Raw genomic sequence first — 24146 nt, 5'->3', positions numbered from 1 at the left:
CCTCCCTAGGGAACTGCTTTGGTACGTCCCATCAGTATAGGTGTCCCCCAATGAAGAACGACCGAGAAAAGGAGATTTTTTTGTACTCTCCATAAAATCTCTTTCTCGTAGCCTTCATTGGGGGACACCACACCCACCCATTTCTTCATTCTTTGTCGCTTTTTTTTATTTTTTTATCTGGGATTCCTTTCTGGGGTCCTTCTGACATATTTTTGTTGGCTTCTCCTACTGCTTGGTGACAAAACGGATTACCTCACCTCCAGTAGGTGGGTATATCCTGCCAGGGAGGAGACAACTTTTTTTTCCTAGTGTCAGCCCCTCCTAGTGGCATCAGTATAGATGTCCCCCAATGAAGGCTACGAGAAAGAGAGATTTTACGGCAAGTACAAAAAAAATCAAATTTTTTCAGCCAATGTGCTTTGTGCAAAAATATTTTAACTTTTATATGCCAGAAACTGGAATAAATTCAGTAATATCATCCATTAACTTTACCTTGGACAGATAATTTTTCAAAATAACCCTTTTAAAGCTTTTATGTCTACTTGATAGTAATTCACTTTGTCAACTTAAACTTTAACTATTGATGGTTAATATGCATCCAGTGTGCATTTCATGTCTTTCCTCCTAACCAAGAGCAATGTTTTTCTTCTTCCTACAGACAGATAAAACATTTGAGATCAGCCAAGATTTTCTGACTGGTGCAAGTGAAAAACAAGAAAATGGACATGTGCCAAAGCAGCAAAGCAAGGTGAGATGTCAGAGTTTATCTAGCTATAGGTCATATAGATATTAAGAACATGTAGTTTCTCGGTCGCTCTTCATTGGGGGACACCTATACTGATGGGTATATGCGCTTGCCACTAGGAGGCGCTGACACTAGGAAAAAAAAAGTTGTCTCCTCCCTGGCAGGATACACCCGCCCACTGGAAGTGAAGTAATCAGTTTTAGCTAGTGTCAGTAGGAGGCGAAACACAGATCTGGGAGCTCCCCAGACCATGTATTTTTATTATTTTCTAGTAAGAGATGTTTAGGTTTTTCTCCTTTTTGTTTCCCTTTTTCAGGTGGGGGTTCAGGAGCATGGCGCTACCTGTTCCCCCATATGCGACAAAGGGGCACGGAACAGAAGAGTATGGGCAGTCAACCCCTTATCGCCAACGGCCAGCGCCTGGAGGCTGTACCCTGGGTCCAAGTCCCCCACTTGCCCCTGCTCGCCTCTCAATCTTAGCCTGGTATGATGCAGCTTGGCCATAAGCTGGCTGAAGACTTCAGGGTGAGTATAAGAAGATGGAGCCATGGGTGAGTATGTACTACAACCCCCCCTTCCCCCTCTCCTTCCATCTTGCTTATCCAGGGGTCTCTTTTCTCTCATGTGCCCAGCTCCTTAGCCACCATTACACGCGACTGTGTTGGGCTGGATCTCTCATGGCCTCTGGCGCCATTCTGGATGGGACAGTCCGGTGAACCTTCCCTCCCCCCCCCCCCCCCCTTTTCAGGCCACGCATTTCAAGCCCACATGTTTTGCGGCCACGTTATCTTCACTACCGGCCGGACACTCTATGCTGCTGCCGCCCCAGTTTCAGTCTCTTAGGCAGCTGGCTGCCCGCTTACCACCTTGTGCGGCCAGGCGCAGTGTCCTGGCCACATTATTTCGTAGGCTGACCGGAGACCTACAGCTGCAGGCAGCGGGTCTCCGGTCCCACGTGGCTGTCCGCCTTCTCAGTGCGGGCGCACCAGCCCGCTCAGTCCTATCTGCTGTGGCCAGGTGCAATGTCCTGATCTCATTCTTATAGACAAGTGATGGCGAACCTTTTTGAGCCCGAGTGCCCAAACCGTAATGCACGCCAACTGCTTTTCCCTCAAAGTGCCAGCACAGCAATTAAATCAGAATACTGAGGGTTAAGTTTAGAAAAAACAACTTAGGTAGGCAGTATGTTCCCCCCACATTATGTTGTATTTCCCCCACATTAGGTAGGCAGTATGTTCCCCCACAGTAGGTAGGCAGTATAGTTCCCCCACATTAGGTTGTAGTTCCCCCACATTAGGTTGGCAGTGTAGTTCCCCCACATTAGGTTGTAGTTCCCCCACATTAGGTTGTAGTTCCCCCACATTAGGTTGGCAGTATGCTCCCCCACATAAGGTTGCAGTTCCCCCACATTTGGTTGGCAGTATCTTCCCCCACATTAGGTTGTAGTCCCTTCCCCCACATTAGGTTGTAGTCCCCCCACATTAGGTGCAGTATAGTTCCCCACAGACATACAGCCTTCAGCCATACGCAGTGTATTCCACGGCTCCTTAGCCTACCCCGATCTTCCAATGTGGCGGGGATACTATCTATGGCTCCTAGGCCTCCCCTCCCTCCTACATGCGGCAGTGGGGCACAGTGATCACCTATCTGGCTGTCCCCTTTTATCCAGTGACTGGAAGTGTACTTGTTCAGCCAGACTGTTGTCTGGACTGTCTCAATCGTTGTCGGTCTCCCATCTCTGGGCTTCCGCAGGCTTGGTCAGGTCTTCGGTACCACTCTGCTGGTATAAGGACTCTTGATGAGGGTCCCTGCAGGTACTCGGGACTGATGACAGTCAGACAGACCTTCGTCTGAGGGTCTCTTGCACCACTAGGTCGCTCGTTAGTTCGGTCGTGCTCAAATACCCCACTTTATGTAGGGGGGTTCGATGGAGTGTCCCTGTGCATTCAGGAATCCTATATCAGTCAGCCCGACTGATGTCTGCATAATACTTCCGGGGCGGTGGGCGTTCCGTTAATCCGGATTACTCTACTTGAGCTTATTTCACCTCCAAGGTGCTCGCGACGGGCCCCTGGGATGGAGGTTTTTGGTCTCCAGCTGTACTGGTCATCAATTTTCTGTACCAGGCCTCTCCGCAGCCAGTCTCCAGCCTTCTTTCATTTTTCCAGTGTTTTTCTGGTCTCCACATTCCGTACTCTCCTTCTGCTAAGGTGTACGCTGCTCTCCCTAGCATGTTCTCTTGTTTGTGCCCTTTTCCATTTTTGTTTCCAGCCGGGCTAGCCCTCTGTCTAGTTCTGTGTTCCTTGGAGTTGTTTCCTACCTCCTCCCGGGATGGTTCCGGGTCCATCTGGCTTCCTAGTCAACCTTTTCTTGTCTCTCTTTCTGGACCGTATCTTTGGAGTCTCTACATAGGATGGTCTCTTCCTTGGCATCCTTGCTTTGGTACGTCCCATCAGTATAGGTGTCCCCCCAATGAAGAGCGACCGAGAAAAGGAGATTTCTTTGTACCTGTAAAATTCTTGTAGCCTTCATTTGGGGACACTGCACCCACCCATTTCTTCTTTTTTGTCCGGATATTCTTTTCTGGTTATTGTTTATTTTTTATCCGGGGTTCTTTTCCAGGGCCCTTCGGACGTATTTCTTTGTTGGTTTCGCCTACTGCTTTACGACAAAACTGATTACCTCACTTCCAGTGGGCGGGTATATCCTGCCAGGGAGGAGGAGACTTTTTTCCCTAGTGTCATCGCCTCCTAGTGACAAGAGCATATACCCATCAATATAGGTGCCCCCCAATGAAAGCTACGACGATTTTACAGTGAGTACAAAAAAAAATCTCCTTTTTCTGTCCATTAAGCTTCTTATTAGGGTGCATTCACACCACGTTTTTGCAATACAGTTCCCGTATCAGGTTTTTGATGAAAAATTGGATTCCTCAAAACCATACTAAACCGTATCAAAACGTGTGTATAAATTTTAACCCGTATACGGTTAAAAACCGTAAATGGTTTGAAAAATTATCTCCGGTTGCATCCTTCTTTTAAGAAAAAAAAAACGTGTAAGTTTTTAACTTTTCACTCCATCATAAATAAATTTTCACTTGTTTAATTGAAATTCCAAGAAAAAAACTGTTCAAAGTAAAAAACCGTATGGTTAAAACCGGATGGAACCGTACACAAATACGGTTCTCTACGGTTCACTTTTGACTCCCATGTTAAAAAAAAAAAGTATACGGTTTCAATACGGTTTTTCACCTGGACCAAAAACTGTGGTAGGCTATGGTTTTGGGTACAGGACAAAACCATACAGGATGCAAAACGGACACAACCTGGCATACAGTTTTCAATGGAGAGTCAATGCATACGTTTTTCAATATGGTTCCATATGGTTTTCAAATTGAAAACGTATACGGGAACTGTATTGCAAAAACTTGGTGTGAATGCTATAGTTTTCCTTACTTTTCCACTAAAGCCTTACACAAGTGTACTGGTTTATGTTTAGTCAATATTTATTAAGTTTTTCAATAATTGAAAAGAAAAAAGGCACAACAGCATATGTGAAACAAACACTTAATGGCATCTTGATACATAGTTTATATGGCAGAGAAGCAACTAAAGAGGTAAGTGTGGGGGCGTGGTCTGCATGGCGGCCTGATCGGACGTGTGAGAGTGGAGCTCCTGCCATCCTGCTTGATTATCCTTAAATAATGCATTATTCTTTGTATAATTTGGAGATGTTATGTTTAATTTTCTGGGGGTGGGTGGGGGTCCCCTGGGTTGGGATCTGCTGACCAATGTTCAGAAGGGATATGTCCAGTATTGGTAACATAGGAGAAGGGGCTCCACTACTGCATGCTTGGGTATGTGTGGCCTGCTGTCTGACTGGTTGCGATATGCGCTCACCTTCATCCTCTCATCCTGGTTTCTTCCCTGGATATGTTTCAACTGTGTGGATGTCTGGTGTGGGTATGTTTGCGCTCCTGGATGCCGTGTGCCGCGGCGACTGGTGTGGTTATGTTGGGGTGTTGCATTTGGATGATGGTTTGTTTTTACCTGTTTGTTGGGTGTGTTTTCCGTCTCTCCCTCCGCTGCTTTCTGCTCTCTGCGATTGCTCCTTTTGATTGTGCTTCTGATCCCCGTGTGGTTGTTCCCGGGCCCCGTGGATGTGCTTGCTGACTCTGGGGCTAATGTCTGCCTATCTACATCATTAGAATGGCTACCTTTAATTTTATAGGGTGGAATGTTAGAGGGTTGGGGGATGTATCTAAACGTTATGCTGTTCTTAATGCGGTGAGGCATTTTCAGCCAGCGATACTATGTCTTACTGAGACCCATCTGACAGGAACCACCACTGAGGTTCTTCATAGAGCCTGGGTTGGTCATTCGTTCCATTCTACCTTTTCTTCTCATGCTAGAGGAGTTAGTATATTGGTCCATAAATCTATCCCGTTTCGTGTCCTCTCCTCTAGCATTGACCCGGAGGGTAGATATGTTTGTTTGTTGGGTGAGGTGTCTCGCCGCATGATTATATTAGTGGGGTTATATATCCCTCCCCCTTATAGTAGTACTATTGTGCACCGTGTTCTCTCTATAATCTCGGGTTTCCCGGGGGCCCCAATACTTATCTATGGTGATTTTAATCAGGTCTTGGATGCCTCGGTGGATAGGTTTTGGGGATCTCAACCCCCCCCCTCGCTCTAGGCCGACTGGCCTTGCTAATATAATATCTGAAGTAGATCTTTTTGACTTGTGGCGCTGTCGCAATCCTTCAGTCCTGCTATTCGGCCACGCATAGGACCCTCTCTAGGATAGACTTGGCTATTGGGGATGGGGAAATGGCTAGAATGGTCAGGAAGGTAGAATATTTGGCTAGAGGCCTTTCAGATCACTCCCCTATCAGGCTTCACCTGGATTTCACGGGCGGGGCGGGAGGGGTGCGCCCCCTGTGGATACTGAATCCGTTCTGGTTGCAGGTACTGACTACTGCTGACGCTGTCTGTGCAGAGATTCGGGAGTATCTTGCCCTGAATATGGGTTCGGCCTCAGTCTCTACGGTGTGGGATTCCCTTAAAGCTTACTTGCGTGGGCTTTTTATACGTGATATAAGTGTACATAAATCGTTCACAAGGGAGAAAGGGGAGAAGCTGAGATTGTCTGTCTGTGGTGGGAGCTGAGCATGCGTATGTCTCGGCTCCCTCCCAGATGACGGAAGAGGTTTGGTGGCAGGTACAAAGAGATTATAAAGTGTACTTGGAGGTAGCTGCTGAGTATAAACGCTTTTTTGTTAAGCAGAGATATTTTGAATGTGGTGAAAGTACTGGTAAATTGCTAGCCTCGGTTGCTAGAGCGCAGCAGGGGATTTCGTTTATTAGCTGTTTGAGGGATGAACAGGGTTGCGAGGTCACTGATGATAATGGAATTATGGAAATAATGTTGGCTTTTTATAAGGATGCGTATTCGACTAGGGTCTCCTGTTCCGAGGGGGCGCTGGGGGAATATGTCCGCAGTGCTAGTTTGCCTTGCCTTACTCTGGAGCAGAGGGGAGAGCTGGACTCTCCCATCTCTCTAGAGGAACTGGAACAGGCATTGAAAGATGCAAATAATGAAAGAGCCCCGGGCCCGGATGGTCTCCCTTGTGAAGTGTATAAAAAATTCTCAGGTGTTTTACTGCCGCAGCTGTTGCGGGTGGTTGAGTCAGCGGTTTCAGAGGGTTCGTTGCCTCGCTCCATGATGGAAGCCATCATTGTACTTATTCCTAAGCCTGGGAAGGACCCTCTTTGTGCGGGTTCATATAGGCCGATCTCACTTTTGTGTACAGATGTGAAGCTGCTGACTCGGGTACTCGCTAACAGGCTGGCTGGGGTCATACTTTCACTGATCCATGGGGATCAGACTGGATTTATGCCCGGCAAATCCACAGTTGATAACATTAGGAGGGTGTATCTCAATTTACAGATGTCCCCGGATGGTGCGGGGGCCCGATCGTTTTTTTCGTTGGACGCTGCCAAGGCATTTGACAGTGTCGAATGGAACTACTTATGGAGTGTGATGAGGGCCATGGGGTTTGGTGACAGATTCCTTTCTTACGTTAAGCTTCTCTACCGGTGCCCGACTGCCCGTCTCAGAATTAATGGCAGGACCTCCTCGACCTTTGACCTGCAGAGAGGTACGCGACAGGGGTGTCCCCTGTCGCCCCTGCTCTTTGCCATAGCTATTGAACCTCTGGCTAACATTCTAAGGATGTCACCTGATGTAAGGGGGTTTCGGTATGGGACTGTGGAAGAAAGGGTGGCTCTATATGCTGACGACATGTTGTTATTTTTGGGAGACACAGCTCACTCACTGGCCCCGGTGATGTCCCTCATTACAGAATTTGGGTCGTATTCAGGTTTACTCATTAACTGGGACAAGTTGGTCCTGTTACCTCTGGACCCTTTACCAGAGGTGCCTCAGATAACTATTTCTAAGATACAAATAGTCTCTAGCTTTAAATATTTAGGTATTCACATTACTCCCTCCTTACATGATTTTGTTCCTCGCAATCTACTCCCCATTCTAGATAAAAGCTCCCAAAAAGTGTCCGTATGGTGTAAGCTCCCACTATCGGTAGTTGGACGTACTAATCTAGTCAAAATGGTTCTTATGCCGCAACTGTTATACATATTGCAGAATTCCCCGGTGTGGATAGAGATGGCTCACTTTCAGAGAATTCAGAGACTATTCAGGTTACTGGTTTGGGGGGGTGGGACAGCTAGGATTAAATTGGAAACATTACAGCGGGGTAAAGCTTCAGGGGGGCTTGCATTACCGAATCCATGGTTGTATTATCTCGCGTCGCAGTTGCATCAGGTGAGGGGGTGGGCAGCTTGCTCCACATTGGGACCTACTGGTCGATTGTTTATGGTCAAACATGGGGGTAGGATACCGTTGCACATTTTGGAGATTGGGGCCCTTACCAGACCTCCTGACTCCTCTCCTACGACTTGCCTACTGTGTAAGCTCTGGGGCCACGCGAGAAAACTCTTGGGTATTACCAACTATTTTAAATTTACTCCGCTGTGGCATAACCCTGGCTTGCCGGTCTTTAAATCCTATGCTGATGCCGAGTTCTGGGAGAGGAGGGGACTTTGTGAGTTGGGTCAATTAGCTGATCAGGGGGTTGTTCGGTCATTTGAAGACATACGGGAGGAGTTTGCCCTACCGCGCTCCTCATTTTAGCGTTATTTACAGATTCGCCATGCCTATGAATCGCAGAATCGGGTGAGGGAATTACGGGTACAGTCTAATAGGGTTCTGGAATCTACTGTGACTAAACGTGATTCTGCTGGCGTAATTTCTTGGCTTTATGGGGAACTACTTGGCTTCCATCATGAGGGTTTCCCTTTGACGGTTCGGTCTAAGTGGGAGAGGGACCTTGGGATCCTGACTGATGAGGAATGGAGTACTGTGCTGGCACTTACCCCTTCTTTGTCTCTATCTGAATCTAATAGGCTGTCTCAACTGTTCTTTATTCATAGGGTATATAAGACTCCCTCATTTCTTCATATGTTCATATGATAGGGGTTAGGTCTGACTCGGCCTGTCCGAGATGTGGTGAGCTAGAGGCTCACCTGGTACACATGATGTGGACGTGCCCTTGTTTGCTGACTTACTGGACTGAGGTGCTGCAGCTCATTAGAACAGTGTATGGGGTGACCATTAATAGAACTCCCAAGGAATGCCTACTTGGACTTATAGGTTGTGGTCGAGAGCCCTCCCTGGCAGAGGTTGGGATCCTGAGAATCTTATATCAAGCCAGGAAGTTGATCGCACAGTTTTGGATCAGATCCTCTCCTCCGGGAGTGGCTGATCTCATTGCAAGAGTAGCTCACATAGTGAAACTTGAAAAGGGGATCTATACTAAGCGCAAAGTGGAGAGGAAGTTTGATGGTGTCTGGGGTCCCTGGGTGCAAAGCTTTGATCCCCCTGCAGAAGTATCTTAGCTTGGGATGGGTCCTCTAATATGTGGTTCTGAATGGAAGGGCTGACAAGAGAGCTAAGGTTGGAGTGCCCTGATGTGCTGCGTCTCCCTCCCTGATGTGTATGAGAATGGCTGTGTGGGGGATTTAGTGGAATGTGATTGCGAACGCTAATGTCCATGACTTCGGGGGTCTAAGTGTTTCTATCCTTCTCCTTCTCCTTTCCCCTTTTTTCTTTCTTTTTAATTTGTTCTTTTTTACTCAAACTTGTGTTTGGTGGGGATTTGCTGAAACTGGTTTATGGTTTCTGACTTATGTACGCTGAGGGTAGTGGGACATTGATGGGGTGGGGCTGAGATGGAATGGTTCTATGTGTGTGTGGGGGGGGGGGGTTGTTGGGGACTGTATGTTATTGTTAACATGTGTTTACAAAAAAAACTTAATAAAAATTATCTGATTTAAAAAAAAAAAAGAGGTAAGTGTGAGCCCTTCAACATGTGATGTAATCTTGCGTTTGTTTTTTTATTTCCTCAAGTCCTGCACTGTTCTGTCCAGTAGAGGTTAAGTAGTTTAGTCTGTAGAGTTAGGAAAGGTCTGATAAGTGATTGCCTACAAATCTAAATTCAGTGGGCCTCTACTTGAATGGAAACTGTTGGGCCAAATGTTACATAGTTAGTATGGTTGAAAAAAGACATACGTCCATCAAGTCCAACCAGGGAATTGAAGGGAAGGGTGTAAGGGGATAAGGGGAAGGGATGTAGTTTTATAATTCTGCATAAGCATTAATGTTATTTTGTTCCAGGAAAGTATCTAACCCTGTTTTAAAGCTGTTAATTGTTCCTGCTGTGACCAGTTCCTGAGGTAGACCGTTCCATAAAGTCACAGTCTTCACGGTAAAGAAGGCGTGTCGCCCCTTTAGACTAAACCTTTTCTTCTCCAGACGGAGAGAGTGCCCCCTCGTCCTTTGGGGGGGTTTAACCTGGAACAGTTTTTCTCCATATTTTTTGTATGAGCCATTTATATACTTATATACGTTTATCATATCCCCCCTTAAACGTCTCTTCTCAAGACTAAACAATTGTAACTCCTTTAATCGCTCCTCATAGCTAAGATGTTCCATGCCCCATATTAGTTTAGTCGTGCGTCTCTGCACCCTTTCCAACTCCGCAGTGTCCCTCTTATGAACAGGCGACCAAAACTGAACAGCATATTCCAGGTGAGGCCGTACCAATGCTTTATAAAGGGGGAGTATTATGTCCCTGTCCCTTGAGTCCATGCCTCTTTTGATACATGACAATATCCTGCCGGCTTTGGAAGCAGCAGCCTGACATTGCATGCTATTCTGTAGTCTGTGATCTACAAGTACACCCAGATCCTTGGTGAACTATTGATCAAAGGATTAAGGCAGTGGAAATATGGGGTTGCATGACATAGGAAAGGAGATTGTCAGAATAATAGTCAGCTTTATTATGTCATTAACCGATTTGCAGACTGCACACTTGGGTTCATAAGTGCCACAGGCATGTGCTCCATTACCAAGACACAGAGCAATAGGGAAGTCCACTGGGTTCTGTACAATATGTGATATGATGCAAAAATAACTTGGAGGGAACTTTCTTAAAAAAATGGCTTATAGGGGAATTATAGATTCTGGGTGACAGATGCAGTCTACCTGGAACAGACCATATTCACATTATGTGGAGCTGCCCAAAATTATGGAGGCACTGGAATGATGTAGTGTCAATAAATTATTATGTATTCAAATGTGAACTAAAATTAGAACAGCTTAATTGTCTACTAGGTTACGTTTCAGTACTCTGTAACAGAGAACCATCAGCTGAGAATCAAGTACCAGGCATGAAAACTGATCACCTCACCTCACTAGAGGGATCCTACTCCTCCTACAATGGCTTAATATGTAAATCAAGTTAATGTTGTTATCTGTGTAGAGAGAGAGAGAGAGAGAGAGCCCAACAGAAGAGAGGGAGACCTCAAACATTCAAGACCCTCTGGACACCTTGGCTGGACACCACTGACCCTAGACAGGCTTCTTGGCCTACTACCGGAAAGAGTGGCGGGGATGTATAGGCTAATGTCTCTGCCACATGCACTCTTTGTACTTATATCTATAGATCTCCTATTTTAGTTTGGGTTATGAGTTGTAGGAAATCTGTCACTAGTTTACCCACACTAACCAGTGGTGACACTGATTTAAAATGATGCCTACCTTCCCAGATCAGTCCCTCCGTTCCGGCGATGTCCTTTTTTTTTCCAGAATATTAAAATGAGCAGCTTGGTGCGCCGGCAGAGTTACGATCGCGACCTCGTGCACAGTGATGTCAGCTCTGTTCGATCGGCCCTGCTTATTAATATTTACTTACTTTCCTGCTCTGCCTTAGTGCCTACTGCGCAAGGCAAAACTACAACTCCCAGCATGGCCAGCTGTTTGTGTTTAAAGCGGTACTCCGCCCCTAGACATCTTATCCCCTATCCAACTGCTTCCCCCCGGCACATTCTCTGGAATATGATCAGGCTGTCGGTGAGGAGCAGGTGACGCAGACTGCAGACGCTCCATTCATTTCTATGGGATCACTGAAGATACCCAAGTATAGCACTCGGGCATCTCCACCTCTTCCATAGAAACTGATAAAACATGTGCTTCTCTCTGAAAGCCAGGAGATAAGTTAGTTTTGGCTGGACAACCCCTTTTAAGGGTATGTTCACACTAAGGTAAACAGCAGGAAAAATTTCCTTTCTAAAATTTTGGAGCAGAAGGCATTTTTCTGCTTCACACTGAAATGAAGCATAATTGTCGCTAATTATGAGCTGCAATACTAAGTCTTTATGGGATTTTCATTAAAAAAAGTCTGTGTGGAAATTCTGCTTTGTTAACATCCTCTCTGAAATCCTAATTAAAATCAAAGGGAGATAAGGTGAAATTTATGCAAAATTCACATCCAATTCAGTGTGGATTCCACTTTTAAATACTCAGTGTAACCGTATACCCTAGCTGTATGTTTTATATATGTTGATTTTTATAAATATGATATTCATATTTGTTTCAAAAGGTATCACTTACACTTGAAGAGAAGCAAAGGCTAGCAAAAGAACAGGAGCAAGTACAAAAGATGAAAAGTCAGCAGCCGCTAATGCCTAGCACAATGACATCTGCCGCCCCTGTGAAACAGGTAAGAGATTTTATTTGGGTCCTGACTAGGGATCGAACGATTATCGGTTTGGCCGATATTATCGGCCGATAATCACGATTTTGGGCATTATCGGTATCTGCAATTACCTTGCTGATAATCCGATAATGCCCCCCGCACAGCTCCCACCGCACCGCAACTGCCACCGCACCGCGACCGCCACCCCGCACTGCCCCGGCCCCATTGCCTCCCCCCCATCCCCGGTTTTATAATTACCTGTTCCCGGGGTCCACGCTACTTCTGGCTCCTGCTGCATCCTGTGTTACGCTATGCGCAATGACGAGTGACGCGACGTGACGTCACAGTCAGTGCGCACAGTGACAGCTCAGGAGGACGCCACCGGAGCCCGATGTAGAGTGGACCCCGGGAACAGGTAATTATAAAACCGGTGATGGGGGAGGCAATGGGGCCGGGGCGGTGCGGTGGGGGGTGCGCGGTGGGGCGGTAGGGGGCGCGGTGCGGCGGTGGCGGTGATAGGACTCAGGACCCCCGGACAGGCAGGGGGAGAGAAGCGGGTGGAGGCGGCGGTCTATGGCACCGCAAAAGCCGCTGCAGTTCATTGATTTAAAGCGCCCGCTTTAAATCAATGATCTGCAGCGGTGTCGCGGGGGGATAAATAGCCGATAACTTATACCGGAAAATCGGTATAAGTTATCGGCCCTAACCTGCACCGATTATCGGTATCGGCCCTAAAAAAACGATTTTGGACGATCCCTAGTCCTGACTTCCCCAGAGGATGCAAAGCCAGATTCATCAAAGATTACAAATATGTGCAGAAAGGTCATTTTCTGATAAGTTTCCTTTTAAAGGGGTACTCTGGTGGAAAACTTTTTTTTTTTTTTTTTTTTTAAATCAACTGGTGCCAGAAAGTTAAACAGATTTGTAAATTACTTCTATTAAAAAAATCGTAATCCTTCCAGTACTTTTTAGCTGCTGAATACTACAGAGGAAATTCTTTTGTTTTTGGAATTCTGTGCTCTCTGCTGACATCATGACCACAGTGCTCTCTGCTGACATCTCTGTCCATTTTAGGAACTGTCCAGAGCAGCATATGTTTTCTATGGGGATTTTCTCTTCTCTGGACAGTTCTTAAAATGGACAGAGGTGTCAGCAGAGAGAACTGTGGTCATGATGTCCGCAGAGAGCTCTGTGTTCCAAAAAAGAAAAGAATTTCCTCTGTAGTATTCAGCAGCTAATAAGTACTGTAAGGATTAAGATTTTTTTTATAGAAGTAGTTTACAAATCTGTTAAAATTTCTGGCACCAGTTGATTAAAAGAAAAAGTTTTCCACCGGCGTACCCCTTTAACTATTTTAGTTAAATCAAATTTTTATGTTAAACATATTCTTTAAGATTTTTTGGTGGTGTACCTTGCAGTTTTTATTTAAGCAACTAAGGATCCTATAAGGGCCGACTCGTAAACAGGTGCAGATAACTTGTATCAATGCCTGTTTTGGAAGCTTATTATACTTCTCCACTAGCATTCACTCATTGGTCAACTGATCGCTGGACCTATTACACAGGGTGATGTCAGCCAAGTCATCTGATAATCCTCTGTGTAAGAGGGAGCGTCATCTACTGCCTGCTGTAAAGCATATCTCTAGATGCTGTTAGAATCAGCTCAGACAAGATGGCTTTCCCCAGAAAATAGAGAATTTACAATCAGAAAATAAGAATAGATAAGAAAATAATATGTACTGTATCAGTATCTGATTATATAGTAAAATTAATTAAAGGGGTACTCCGGTGGAAAACAATTAAAGTTTAACAGATTTGTAAATTACTTCTATTTAAAATCTTAATCTTTCCCATACTTATCAGCTGCTGTATTTTCTAGCGGAAGATGAGTAGTTCTTTTCTGTCTGACCACAGTTCTCTCTGCTGACACCTCTGTCCATGTCAGGAACTGTCCAGAGTAGAAGCAAATCCCCATAGCAAACATATCCTGCTCTGTACAGTTCCTGACATGAACAGAGGAGCAGTCAGCAGAGAGCACTGTGGTCAGACAGAAAATAACTATACAACTTCCTCTGGAGCATACAGTAGCTAATAAGTATTATAAGGATTAAGATTTTTTTAATAGAAGTCATTTACAAATCTGTTTAACTTTCTGGCACTAGTTGATTAGAAAAATGTTTTTTTTCCACCAGAGTACCCCTTTAATTTATTATATCTTTTATGCTGTCAGGAAATAATGTAGTCATGTATAATGCAGTGTAATTGACTCCATTGCATAGTAAAACTTCATGACTTGTCATGCCGCAGTCTACCCCTGTGTCTGTGCTCAGTGTTTGTATTTTCTGGCACACATCCAGTTAAAATTATAAGGATTTTCATCTGTATCAGAGATGAATTTGTATCAAATCTCTCAGAGCTTGACTTTGATTTGATTGTATTGCTCTTTTGCTCTTCACAAGATAGATTTCCAGCTCCATCTAAGTACAATAAATATACATTTTTTACCATTGTATGTCAAGCATTAATTAAATATATGGCGCTGTGAGTGCATCATGTGGCTTTCTTCTTACTTGCAGACAAAGGATCTAACTAAGACACTCATGGAAAATATGTCCTCTCTGAACAGTTTTTCAAGCGTTGGGCCCAAACCAGCAGTGGCAGGGTTTTCTTCAGTAACTAGCATGCCAGGAAGTGTTGGTTTCCCAACATCAGTTGACAACATGGCTTTAAACAGAAACCTACAAAATGGGCTTAACTCTAACACAGGGATCCAACCTTCTGGCTTCAGTATGGGGCCAATGAATCCCAATCAAAATTTCTTTAGCAGTACCGCGCCCATGGCAATGAACAGGATGCCACCACTGTCTACACCTGCTACCATGCAGAACTTCAATACTCTTAGCAGCCCCCCTGGCACGCTACAGCAGAACTCTTTCAGCAAGCCGTCCCCAGCTTTGTCATCTTTAGACAATTTATTTGGTCCACAAAAACCCAAAGTAAGTATGAACCAAATGTCTCAACAGAATCCCTGGATCAACCAGTTTGTAACACCACAAGCTTCTCAGGCCTTGAGTGGCAGCATAACGCAACAAGGTACGGTGGGACAGTCCGGATTTGGAGTTCAGTCTAACCCGTTTTTTAATCCACCAAGCGTCACACAGCCTGCAAACACGATGAAGAGTAGTAGTTCAGCTAGCAATGATTTAAAAGACCTTTTTGGCTAAAAACTCTTTTCTTAAAAGATTGTTTTATATTCATGCTTAGCCTGCTTGGAGCTCTTGGTTCTGTACCGCCATTCTGATATTACAACTTACGGAAGAGTATGTTCTGTTTTATCGATCTCTACTTTCCCTCACTTTGTGATGATCATGTGGTTCTATGTGATGAACTGATTTCCCATCCTTTCTTTTCATCATACGTTATTACACAGAATTCACCAAAAAGGTTTGTTTGCAGCACGTTCTTAGAATGCAGATAAGCAAATGTTAATCCACGTGTGATCTTAAAGCTCAGTTCGTTCATTTACCAGGATCATGTCCCAACGGAGTTTACTATTCCATTGAAAATTATTTTACATTTTAGATTATTTGTGCGAGGAAACTGAATTGTTGGTAAAATCATATTTTGGTTACCACTCACCATCTTCCTCAGGGTAAACACATCCGTATAAACATTTTATTCTCTTGTCACTTTAAATTTAAACTACTGAAAATGAAAAAAATAAAGTTTCCTAGCATTAAGCAGCACTTTGTCCAGCCTTAAGCCAGTCCATTATAAAGGACTTCACCAAATAGAATGAACAGTAAGAATTACATTCCTATTTTGTGTGCACACCCCCCTTCCTAAGAACATAAGATTTTATATTTTATTTACCTCACTTAATATGTGATAAACCTAGACATATATTGAGCAAGTTTTCTTTTTATTGTGCTTTTAAATTATGTAAAAATAGTCTGATTTTCAGTTGAATATAAGTAATTTGCTTTTATTTTGTATTTGGCACTTTTACCTTAAAGGGGTAATCCGGCCCTAAGACATCTTATCCCCTATTCAAAGGATAGGGGATAAGATGTCTGATCGCGGGGGGCCCGCCGCTGGAGACAGCTGCGCTGGTGGCAGCTGCACAGAGCGATGTTCGCTCAGTGTCTGAAGGGTCACGACTACGGGGTTTGGTGACGTCACGACTCCGCCCCCTTGTGACATCACGCCCCACCCCCTCAATACAAGTCTATGGGAGGGGGCGTGACGGCCTCGTAGTCATGACTCTTCAGACATGGAGCAAAGATCACTCTGTACAGCTGCCACAGGTGGGTGTCGGCATGAGAGATTGCGGGGGTCCCCGCGGTGGGACCACCGTGATCAGACATCTCCTTTGGATAGGGGATAAGTTGTCTTAGGGCTGGAGTACCCCTTTAATGCTTTAGGAAATAGTATATATTGAGAGAAATACGTTGTAAGAAAAATAACTGGTGTAAATAAGTTAGAAAAAAATTAAATAGTGAGCCCTATTCTTCTTATGGAAAGATATTATCTTCAATTGCTGCTTGCAGCCTTGTGGCTAAACTATTTAAACCGGTACTCCGTGGCTCAGCGTTTGGAACAAACTGTTCCGAACACTGGAGCCGGTACCGGGAGCTCGTGACGTCATAGCCCAACCCCTCATGACGTCACGCCCCACCTCCCATAGACTTGCATTGAGTGGGCGGGGTGTGATGTCATGAGGGGGTGGGGCTATGATGACACAAGCTCCCGGCTCCAGCGTTCGGAACAGTTTGTTCCAAACGCTGAGCAGCGGAGTACCCCCTTAACTTGGTCATATGTCCATGTCAATTGACAAGTACAGGTATTTTTTTTATGACTCTTTCCAGTAGTTGAAGGTCTGCTTGTCAGCTTAAAAAGGAAACCTGTCATCACTTCCATGCTGCCAGAAACCACATGTCACCGGCAGCTTCTCCCTTCCCCACTAGCCTTGATTGATAAATCTCATCCTATTTGACTATAGGGAGAGATCTATCATTAAGGATGATAGGGAAGGGAGAAGCCACCAAGTACCACCCTCATCACATGGTTCAGGCAACATGACCATGATGTAAAATTCCCTTTAAGAACTCTAAATCCCTTACTTTGGTTCAGACATAGAGTAAAATGAATATAGTAAGTTAATGACTTCCTGAAGCCACCGACTAAGAACTACTTCATGCAGATGTCTTGAGGACGTCAATGGGGCTGTATGCAATAATTTCTACCTAGCGGTGGATGAAGGCAGCTGGAATATAATCTATTAACTGTCTACCTGAAGAAAAGCAGGGAATTTGAAGCTCTGTATCAAAAGAATGAAGCTGTGACCACTATCGGTATATACTGTAAAACATTCAGTTTAGGCCCCACTGCTATCAGTTGAAACCTAGAAAGGATAATTTACTTTGACCATGATGGTCAATCTCCTTGTAGGATGGTTTTACACAGCAATTATTTATTTTTTAATTACTAGTGCAATTTTTCATGCTGTATGTGAAAACAATAGGGTATGGTGACATGGGGAAAAACAACCACCTTAAAACCAGCCTGCCACTTTTGTGCTAATTTTGATGTGGTTTTTTAAATGCCATTTTTTAAATGTTCCATTCACTTAAATGTGATCTACCATGTGGAACTATTCTGAAAAGTAATATGTCAATTCCTTTTGTGTGTTTTTAGTGTGATTTAAAAAAAAACACACTTAATGTGGACTTTCAAAATTCCATTAGCTTTAATGGGTAAAATATCATCTCATAAAGAACATTGACATATCAATTAATTAAGGTGGATAAAAAAAATTCCATTGAAGTCAGTGGGGCTCATTTACTATTGCAAATGTGGCAGAATTCTGGAGTAATTTGCACTACAAAACTGGCTTACATGACTTGCACCATATTAATTATGAGTTTTAGACATTTTTTGGACACTTTCTACCCTGCCTGACAAGAGGGGCATGGCTTTTGTAAAAAGGGACGTAGCTTAGGAGTCATTGTGCACCAAATGTGTGCCAAGATTTTTGCACGATATAAGCCGATTATATTTCTCATTCCTTTCAATACACTTTTAGCTTTTGTTGAAAAAAACCCAATGAATGCAGCATTTCTCCCAAAAAATGTATGTGAAACCCCCAATTTGTAAACAAAAAAATGCTTGTTTTGCAGTTGAAAGTCTCTGAATAATTATTCCTTTTATGGATTCCTTTATTTGGAAACATTTTATTGTGTATTTACATAGTTTGATCAGTTTGATCTACATTCTCTGTATCAGAAAAACAATTTGACTTGCAATACTACAATAACCTCACAACACCGTTATATCCTTCTATACATAGTGGTCTAGTCCTTTTGTGTATCCAGGTGGACATTATACCATTAATTTTGGTATTCTCTTACTAAATTCTATTTACAAATTGCAATAATTCCTCATCTTGCATATATTTTGTAGGTTTCTGATTTTTCTCTCCATATACATTGTATAGTTGGCTATGTTTCTCTTGTTTTCTTAAATGCAGCATATCACATGGTATACATTTATAACCTATATCCATATTAAAGCGCTCTGTGAGTTTATTTACTGTCCAGTAAATAAAGTTTTGATCATGCGTTTACTCTTACACATGCTGTACTTCAGTCTTCTGCTGTAAAGAGAGTGGATGTATCGGCACCAGGATGGACTGTTGGGAGCATCAGAGTCTTTTTATGTGATGAAAATGCTCTAAAAAAATGCCTGATCTCCATAGATGAATCATTGGACATGTGTTGATTTACCAACACTTCTCAGAGAGCTTTTATGATATCTGGAGAAAGGGACACTCTCTATGCTAAGTACATAAATACTAAAATCTGTGGTTACACCTGAATGTAAAGCGGAACTAAGCAAAGTTCTATTTCCTCAACCTACTTTAGTGATGCATGTTGTGTCAAAAGTACATGAGATGGGTCAAAATGGTTATAAGCAGTACAGATATTCCATATCATTAACCATTTTTATGTCGATCCTTGGACCTGGTAAATACTGATCAAATTGACTTAATAGTGACTTGCCTAAAGTGTACCTCTGTCAGTCATATTGCTTGCTTTATTTCATTGGATTATGTTCATCCTATTGATTTTGAAGACCATGGGGCCTTACGGTGTAAATGGATTTGTTACATAATATTGAAAGACCTGAAGACGTACCTTAATTTATATATAACTGTGAATCATTGAAATTGTTTAATATACTGTTGAAGCTTTGTGTGTCTTGTTACAATTTACTGTTGAAGCCGTGTTGTTGTTATTTACATTTTGAACAAATTGTTTGTAAGGAAATAGTTAATAAATGAAGCCTGGGTAAGAGAATACACTGGAAATAATTGTGTTCCATTTTTTATGAATTTTGTATAAAATTGGAGAAGGGAAACATGATATCTCCGTTAGATGCAAAACTGGCATTGAAGGTATTATCCAGGATTAGAAAAACATCTGATTTCTTTATGAAAACAGCACCACACCCGTCCTTAGGTTGTGTGGGGTATTGCAGCTTAATTCCATTGAAGTGAATGGAGGCAAGTTGTTATACCACACACAACCTAAGGGCAAGTGTGGTGCTGTTTTTGGAAGAAATTAGTAATTCATTTTTATTCATTTTAATAATCTCTAATCCCAGTGATCAAGTATCTTACCCATAAGTGTTTGCAAAAACACCTTCCCTTAGTTGTAATGAACATCTTTAGCCAGAATTCCCTCTTACAAATTTGTATTTTTAAGGCATTATAGGGGCAAACAAAAAAATTTTCAACACTTAACATATACGGTACTCCAATCTTATGGACCAGGGGCAATTGCTGGATGTCGTATATCTGGATTTTTCCAAAGCATTTCATACGGTGCCACATAAATAGTTGGTGCTTAAAATGAGAAGGATTGGACTGGGGGGAAATGTGTGCAAGTGGGTAAGTAACTGGCTCAGTGATAGGAAACAGAGGGTGGTTATTAATGGTACTTATTCTGCTTGGGTGACTGTAACTAGTGGGGTACCACAGGGGTCAGTCTTGGGTCCTGTCCTATTTAATATATTCATTAATGACCTTGTAGAGGAGTTGAATAGTAAAGTAGCAATCTTTGCAGATAATACTAAACTCTGTAAAGTGGTAAACACTATAGAGGACAGTGCACTGTTACAGATGGATCTGGATGGGTTGGAGGTTTGGGCTGGGAAGTGGCAGATGATCAACACTGATAAATGTAAGATTATGCACATGGAGAGGAAAAATCCGGGCTGGGATTATGTATTAAATGGGAGAACACTTGGGACGACTGACGTGGAAAAGGACTTGGGATTCTTAGTTAATAGTAAATTTAGCTGTAGTGACCAGTGTCAGGCAGCTGCTGCCAAGGCAAATAAAATCATGGGGTTCATCAATAGGGGCATAGATGCCCAAGACAAGGAAATAATTCTGCTGTACAAATCACTAGTCAGACCACACATGGAATACTGTGTACAGTACTGGGCACCAGTGTACAAGAAAGATATAGTGGAGCTGGAGAGGGTTCAAAGACGGGCAACCAGGGTAATACGGGGAATAGGAGGACTACAGTACCCAGAAAGGTTATCCGAATTAGGGTTATTTAGTTTAGAAAAAAGAAGGCTTAGGGGAGACCTAATAACTATGTATAAATATATCAGGGGTACAGAGATCTCTCCCATGATCTATTTATACCCAGGACTGTATCTATAACAAGTGGGCATCCTCTATGTCTAAAGGAAAGAAGGTTTCTACACCAGCACAGATGGAGGTTCTTTACTGTAAGAGCAGCGATACTGTTGAATTCTCTGCCAGAGGAGGTGGTCATGGTTAACTCTGTAAAAGAATTTAAAAGGGGTCTGGATGCATTTTTGGAGAATAACAACATTACGGGTTATGGATTCTAGATCCATATCAACTCAGTAGGGACTTATTAGGGTTATAGGTTGAACTTGATGGACTATTTTTCGACCTTGTGAACTATGTTACAGGGACACTATATTTAAATTTGTATCATATACTGCAATATACCGTTTTTATCGGCGTATAACACACACTTTTTAGGCTAAAATTTTTAGCCTAAAGTCTGTGTGCGTGTTATACGCCGATACACCCCCAGGAAAGGCAGGGGGAGAGAGGATGTCGCTGCCCGCTTCTCTCCCCCTGCCTTTCCTGGGGTCTAGAGCGCTGCTGTCGGCCCTTCTCACCCCCTGGCTATCGGCGCCGCTGCCCGTTCTGTCCCCCTGACTATCGGTGCCGGCGCCGATAGCCAGGGGGAGAAAAGCGGCGCCGACAGCCAGGGGGAGAGAAGGGGCAGCGGCACCCATTGCCGGCGCCGCTGCCCCGTTGCCTCCCCCCATCCCTGGTGGCATAATTACCTGAGTCGGGTTCGCGCTGCTGCAGGCCTCCGGTGTGCGTCCCCTGCGTCGTTGCTATGCACGGCGCGGTGCAGTGCATAGCAACGACGCCGGGGACGCACGCCGGAGGCCTGCAGCAGCGCGGACCCGACTCAGGTAATTATGCCAGGGGGTGAGAAGGGCCGACAGCAGCGCTCTAGACCCCAGGAAAGGCAGGGGGAGAGAAGCGGGCAGCGACGGCCTCTCTCCCCCTGCCTTTCCCGGGGGTGTATCGGGGTATACACGCGCACACACGCACCCTCATTTTACCATGGATATTTGGGTAAAACACTTTTTTTACCCAAATATCCTTGGTAAAATGAGGGTGCGTGTTATAGGCCGGTGCGTGGTATACCCCGATAAATACGGTAATTGTGTGCACATTCTTATTCTCAAATATCTGTTTTAAAGAAAAAATCTTTAATAAAAAAAGTTATAAAAAAATTAAGATTATATTAAGAATTTTATTATTATATCAGTTTCCCTCCTGAGGCTATAGCATAGCCCCACAAAAAAAATGACACTGTTAGGGTATATTCACACGGCGAAATTTCTCTTAGGGCAGGGGTCTCAAACTCAAATTGTCTGGGGGCCGCTGGAGGTTGAGGCTGGGCCGCATCAAGTATTCTACAAAAAGTAATAAGCAGTTCCCCCACATTAGGCAGGCAGCATAAGTCCCCCACATTATGTAGGCAGTGGCCCCTACAGACATACAGCCTCCAGCCATACAGTACTGCCCCACTTCGGTACTCCGACCACCGCTCCTCCGATCCAGGGTCAGGATCTACTCAACCCATAGGTCAGAGCACCTAAGCTGACGTGCCGCTGGTAACTTCCCATGCCATATATATATATATATATATTTTTTTTTAACATTGTATGCTAGCATATGGGAAATACTTCCAATTTATAGTATAGCCCCAGTGCTGTGAACTAGGTACTTTCAATGTCCACATCTTCTGGGTAAATAGTGCCTAAGAATATCTGCTTGTCAAAAGATTTTTAGCCACCAAACTTGAAGACAGAACTTTAAAATGTGCCTCTAAATGCAAAGAGGTATAATCACAGGACCATGTCTGCAATCTGTGGAGTGTCTACTTGGTCATATGCAAAAGCCTAACAAATGTTTTACCTCCTGTCATCATCTTGGCTGCAACGTGTTGTAAGCATGACTGTCAACACTGACTAAGCAAGGCTGCGGCTGATACTGCAAGTCTGAATCTTCAGCTCACAAATCTATTTTCCACCATTTGTTTGGCCCATATAATGACAGCTAATCCAGGACAGGCCATCACAATGGGCTGAGGGATAATTATGCTTGTTCTGTTGACGCACCATTGTATTCTCCTCTAGCACTGCTTTCATCCTACTTTGCCTTTAAGGCTAATATAATAGAACAGCTGTTTCCTCTGCCAATTATTGAAGTTATTCTGTATATTCTAGTAATATTTAACTGTTTCTCTGGTGGTGTTGTCCCTAAATCCAATGTGGTATAAAATGAAATGGAGTATAAACAATCTACCATCTGTCCCATTCCGCAATTTTAGTTTTACTTGAATGCATACACAGGATGTCTTTCTGATATAACCACATAGGGATTCCTACTTAAGTATATTGGTAAATTTATTACCATACATATCCACATTTAAAGGGGTACTCCACTGGTCAGCACTCCACTAAATGTTTTGAACACTGTTTTCGCACTGCGGGGGTCGGCCATGCCCCTCATGAGATCCTGTCCAAGCCCCCTGAATGCAAGTCTCGCATCCTCCCGTAGACTTGTATTCAGGTGCATGACATCACAAGGGGGCGTGGTTGACCCCCGCAGCACGAAAACAGCATTCGGAACATTTAGTTCCATGCTGGCCAGTGGAGTACCCCTTGACTGTCTGCAGTAACTTGAATTGGAGATCAAGGTTAACTCCTTTGCTGCCATGTGTTGGTGCCTAATTATTTTTACTTCAGTTCCATTCTATACTGCAATTAAAGGGATTGCCCAGCTAGGTATAAAGTTGTTTAAATGTATTGAAATTGTAACAGTTCAGCATAACAACTAAGTGCCATAGCTGCTTCCTCTCTCAGGGTTGGCAGGTGAATCGTGACATGTTTGTAGGGGGCTGGCTGTGTGGGTCAGTACATGCCTTTTTGATTACAGCCAAAGCAGAAACAAATAAGGATGTTGGCTTAGCTATTGAGTAGAATCTAACAGCCTGGATTCTTTAAAGTGGGAAACCATGCAGATATGTCAAAAGTTTTAATTGGTTGCGGTCGAGACCCCAATGGTCTTTAGATATCCTCAAATAAAAAGAGGGGGAAACAAAAAATTTGCAGTAAAGCATCTGCTTGTGCAAACCACAGTCACTTCTGTTTCTGTCTAAGATGTCATATTGCTGCAATATAATTAGATGAATTCACTGCCTCCATTTTACATGCAGTACCCATAACATCTGTGTAGTCCCCAGATCAAAGGCCAATAGTAATTCAGACCCAGACTAGATCCTTAAAGTTTGAGACTCCAGGCCAGACCTCAAAACAAATTAATTTTCTCTTCATTCTTCTGTATTTTTCCACATTTCCACCTTTACTCCTCCTCGGCTTTCCCTTGTCCATTGATGAGTCTCCCTTCTTGACATTCCATAGATGCTGTGTTGTCTTTTACACTTTCATTTTGTTCTAGGGTCTCAGTGGTAGTGAATTTGAAAGTAATTTCCATCAGGACCCTGCTCATAGTAACTTTATCTAAGTGACTTTGCCCCTGATGGTGGCCCTGCTATAGAGCCCCCACTGGAGGGGCATACATCAAGCCACAGCTCCAAATCCCAAGCTCCATGATCAGGAATACCCATCATTTATCTTAATAGGAG

General features: G+C 43.7%; 1 protein-coding gene across 2 annotated transcripts in view; it reads left to right on the top strand.

Annotated features, from left to right (window-relative positions):
• SCYL2 (SCY1 like pseudokinase 2) overlaps nt 1-19220 on the top strand; it is a 65250-nt gene extending 46030 nt beyond the window's left edge. For both annotated transcript variants that reach the window (XM_056574619.1, XM_056574618.1), the window contains exons 16-18: nt 659-748; nt 11768-11887; nt 14439-19220. In XM_056574619.1, coding sequence (XP_056430594.1) covers nt 659-748; nt 11768-11887; nt 14439-15086 — 858 coding nt within the window. In that variant the 3' untranslated portion in view covers nt 15087-19220. The remainder of the gene's footprint in view (nt 1-658; nt 749-11767; nt 11888-14438) is intronic.
• Nucleotides 19221-24146: the final 4926 nt, after the last annotated feature.

Source organism: Hyla sarda, chromosome 4 (genome assembly GCF_029499605.1).
Source record: "Hyla sarda isolate aHylSar1 chromosome 4, aHylSar1.hap1, whole genome shotgun sequence".
NCBI classification, from domain to species: Eukaryota; Metazoa; Chordata; class Amphibia; order Anura; family Hylidae; genus Hyla; species Hyla sarda.
This window is presented reverse-complemented; position numbering and strand designations above follow the sequence as displayed.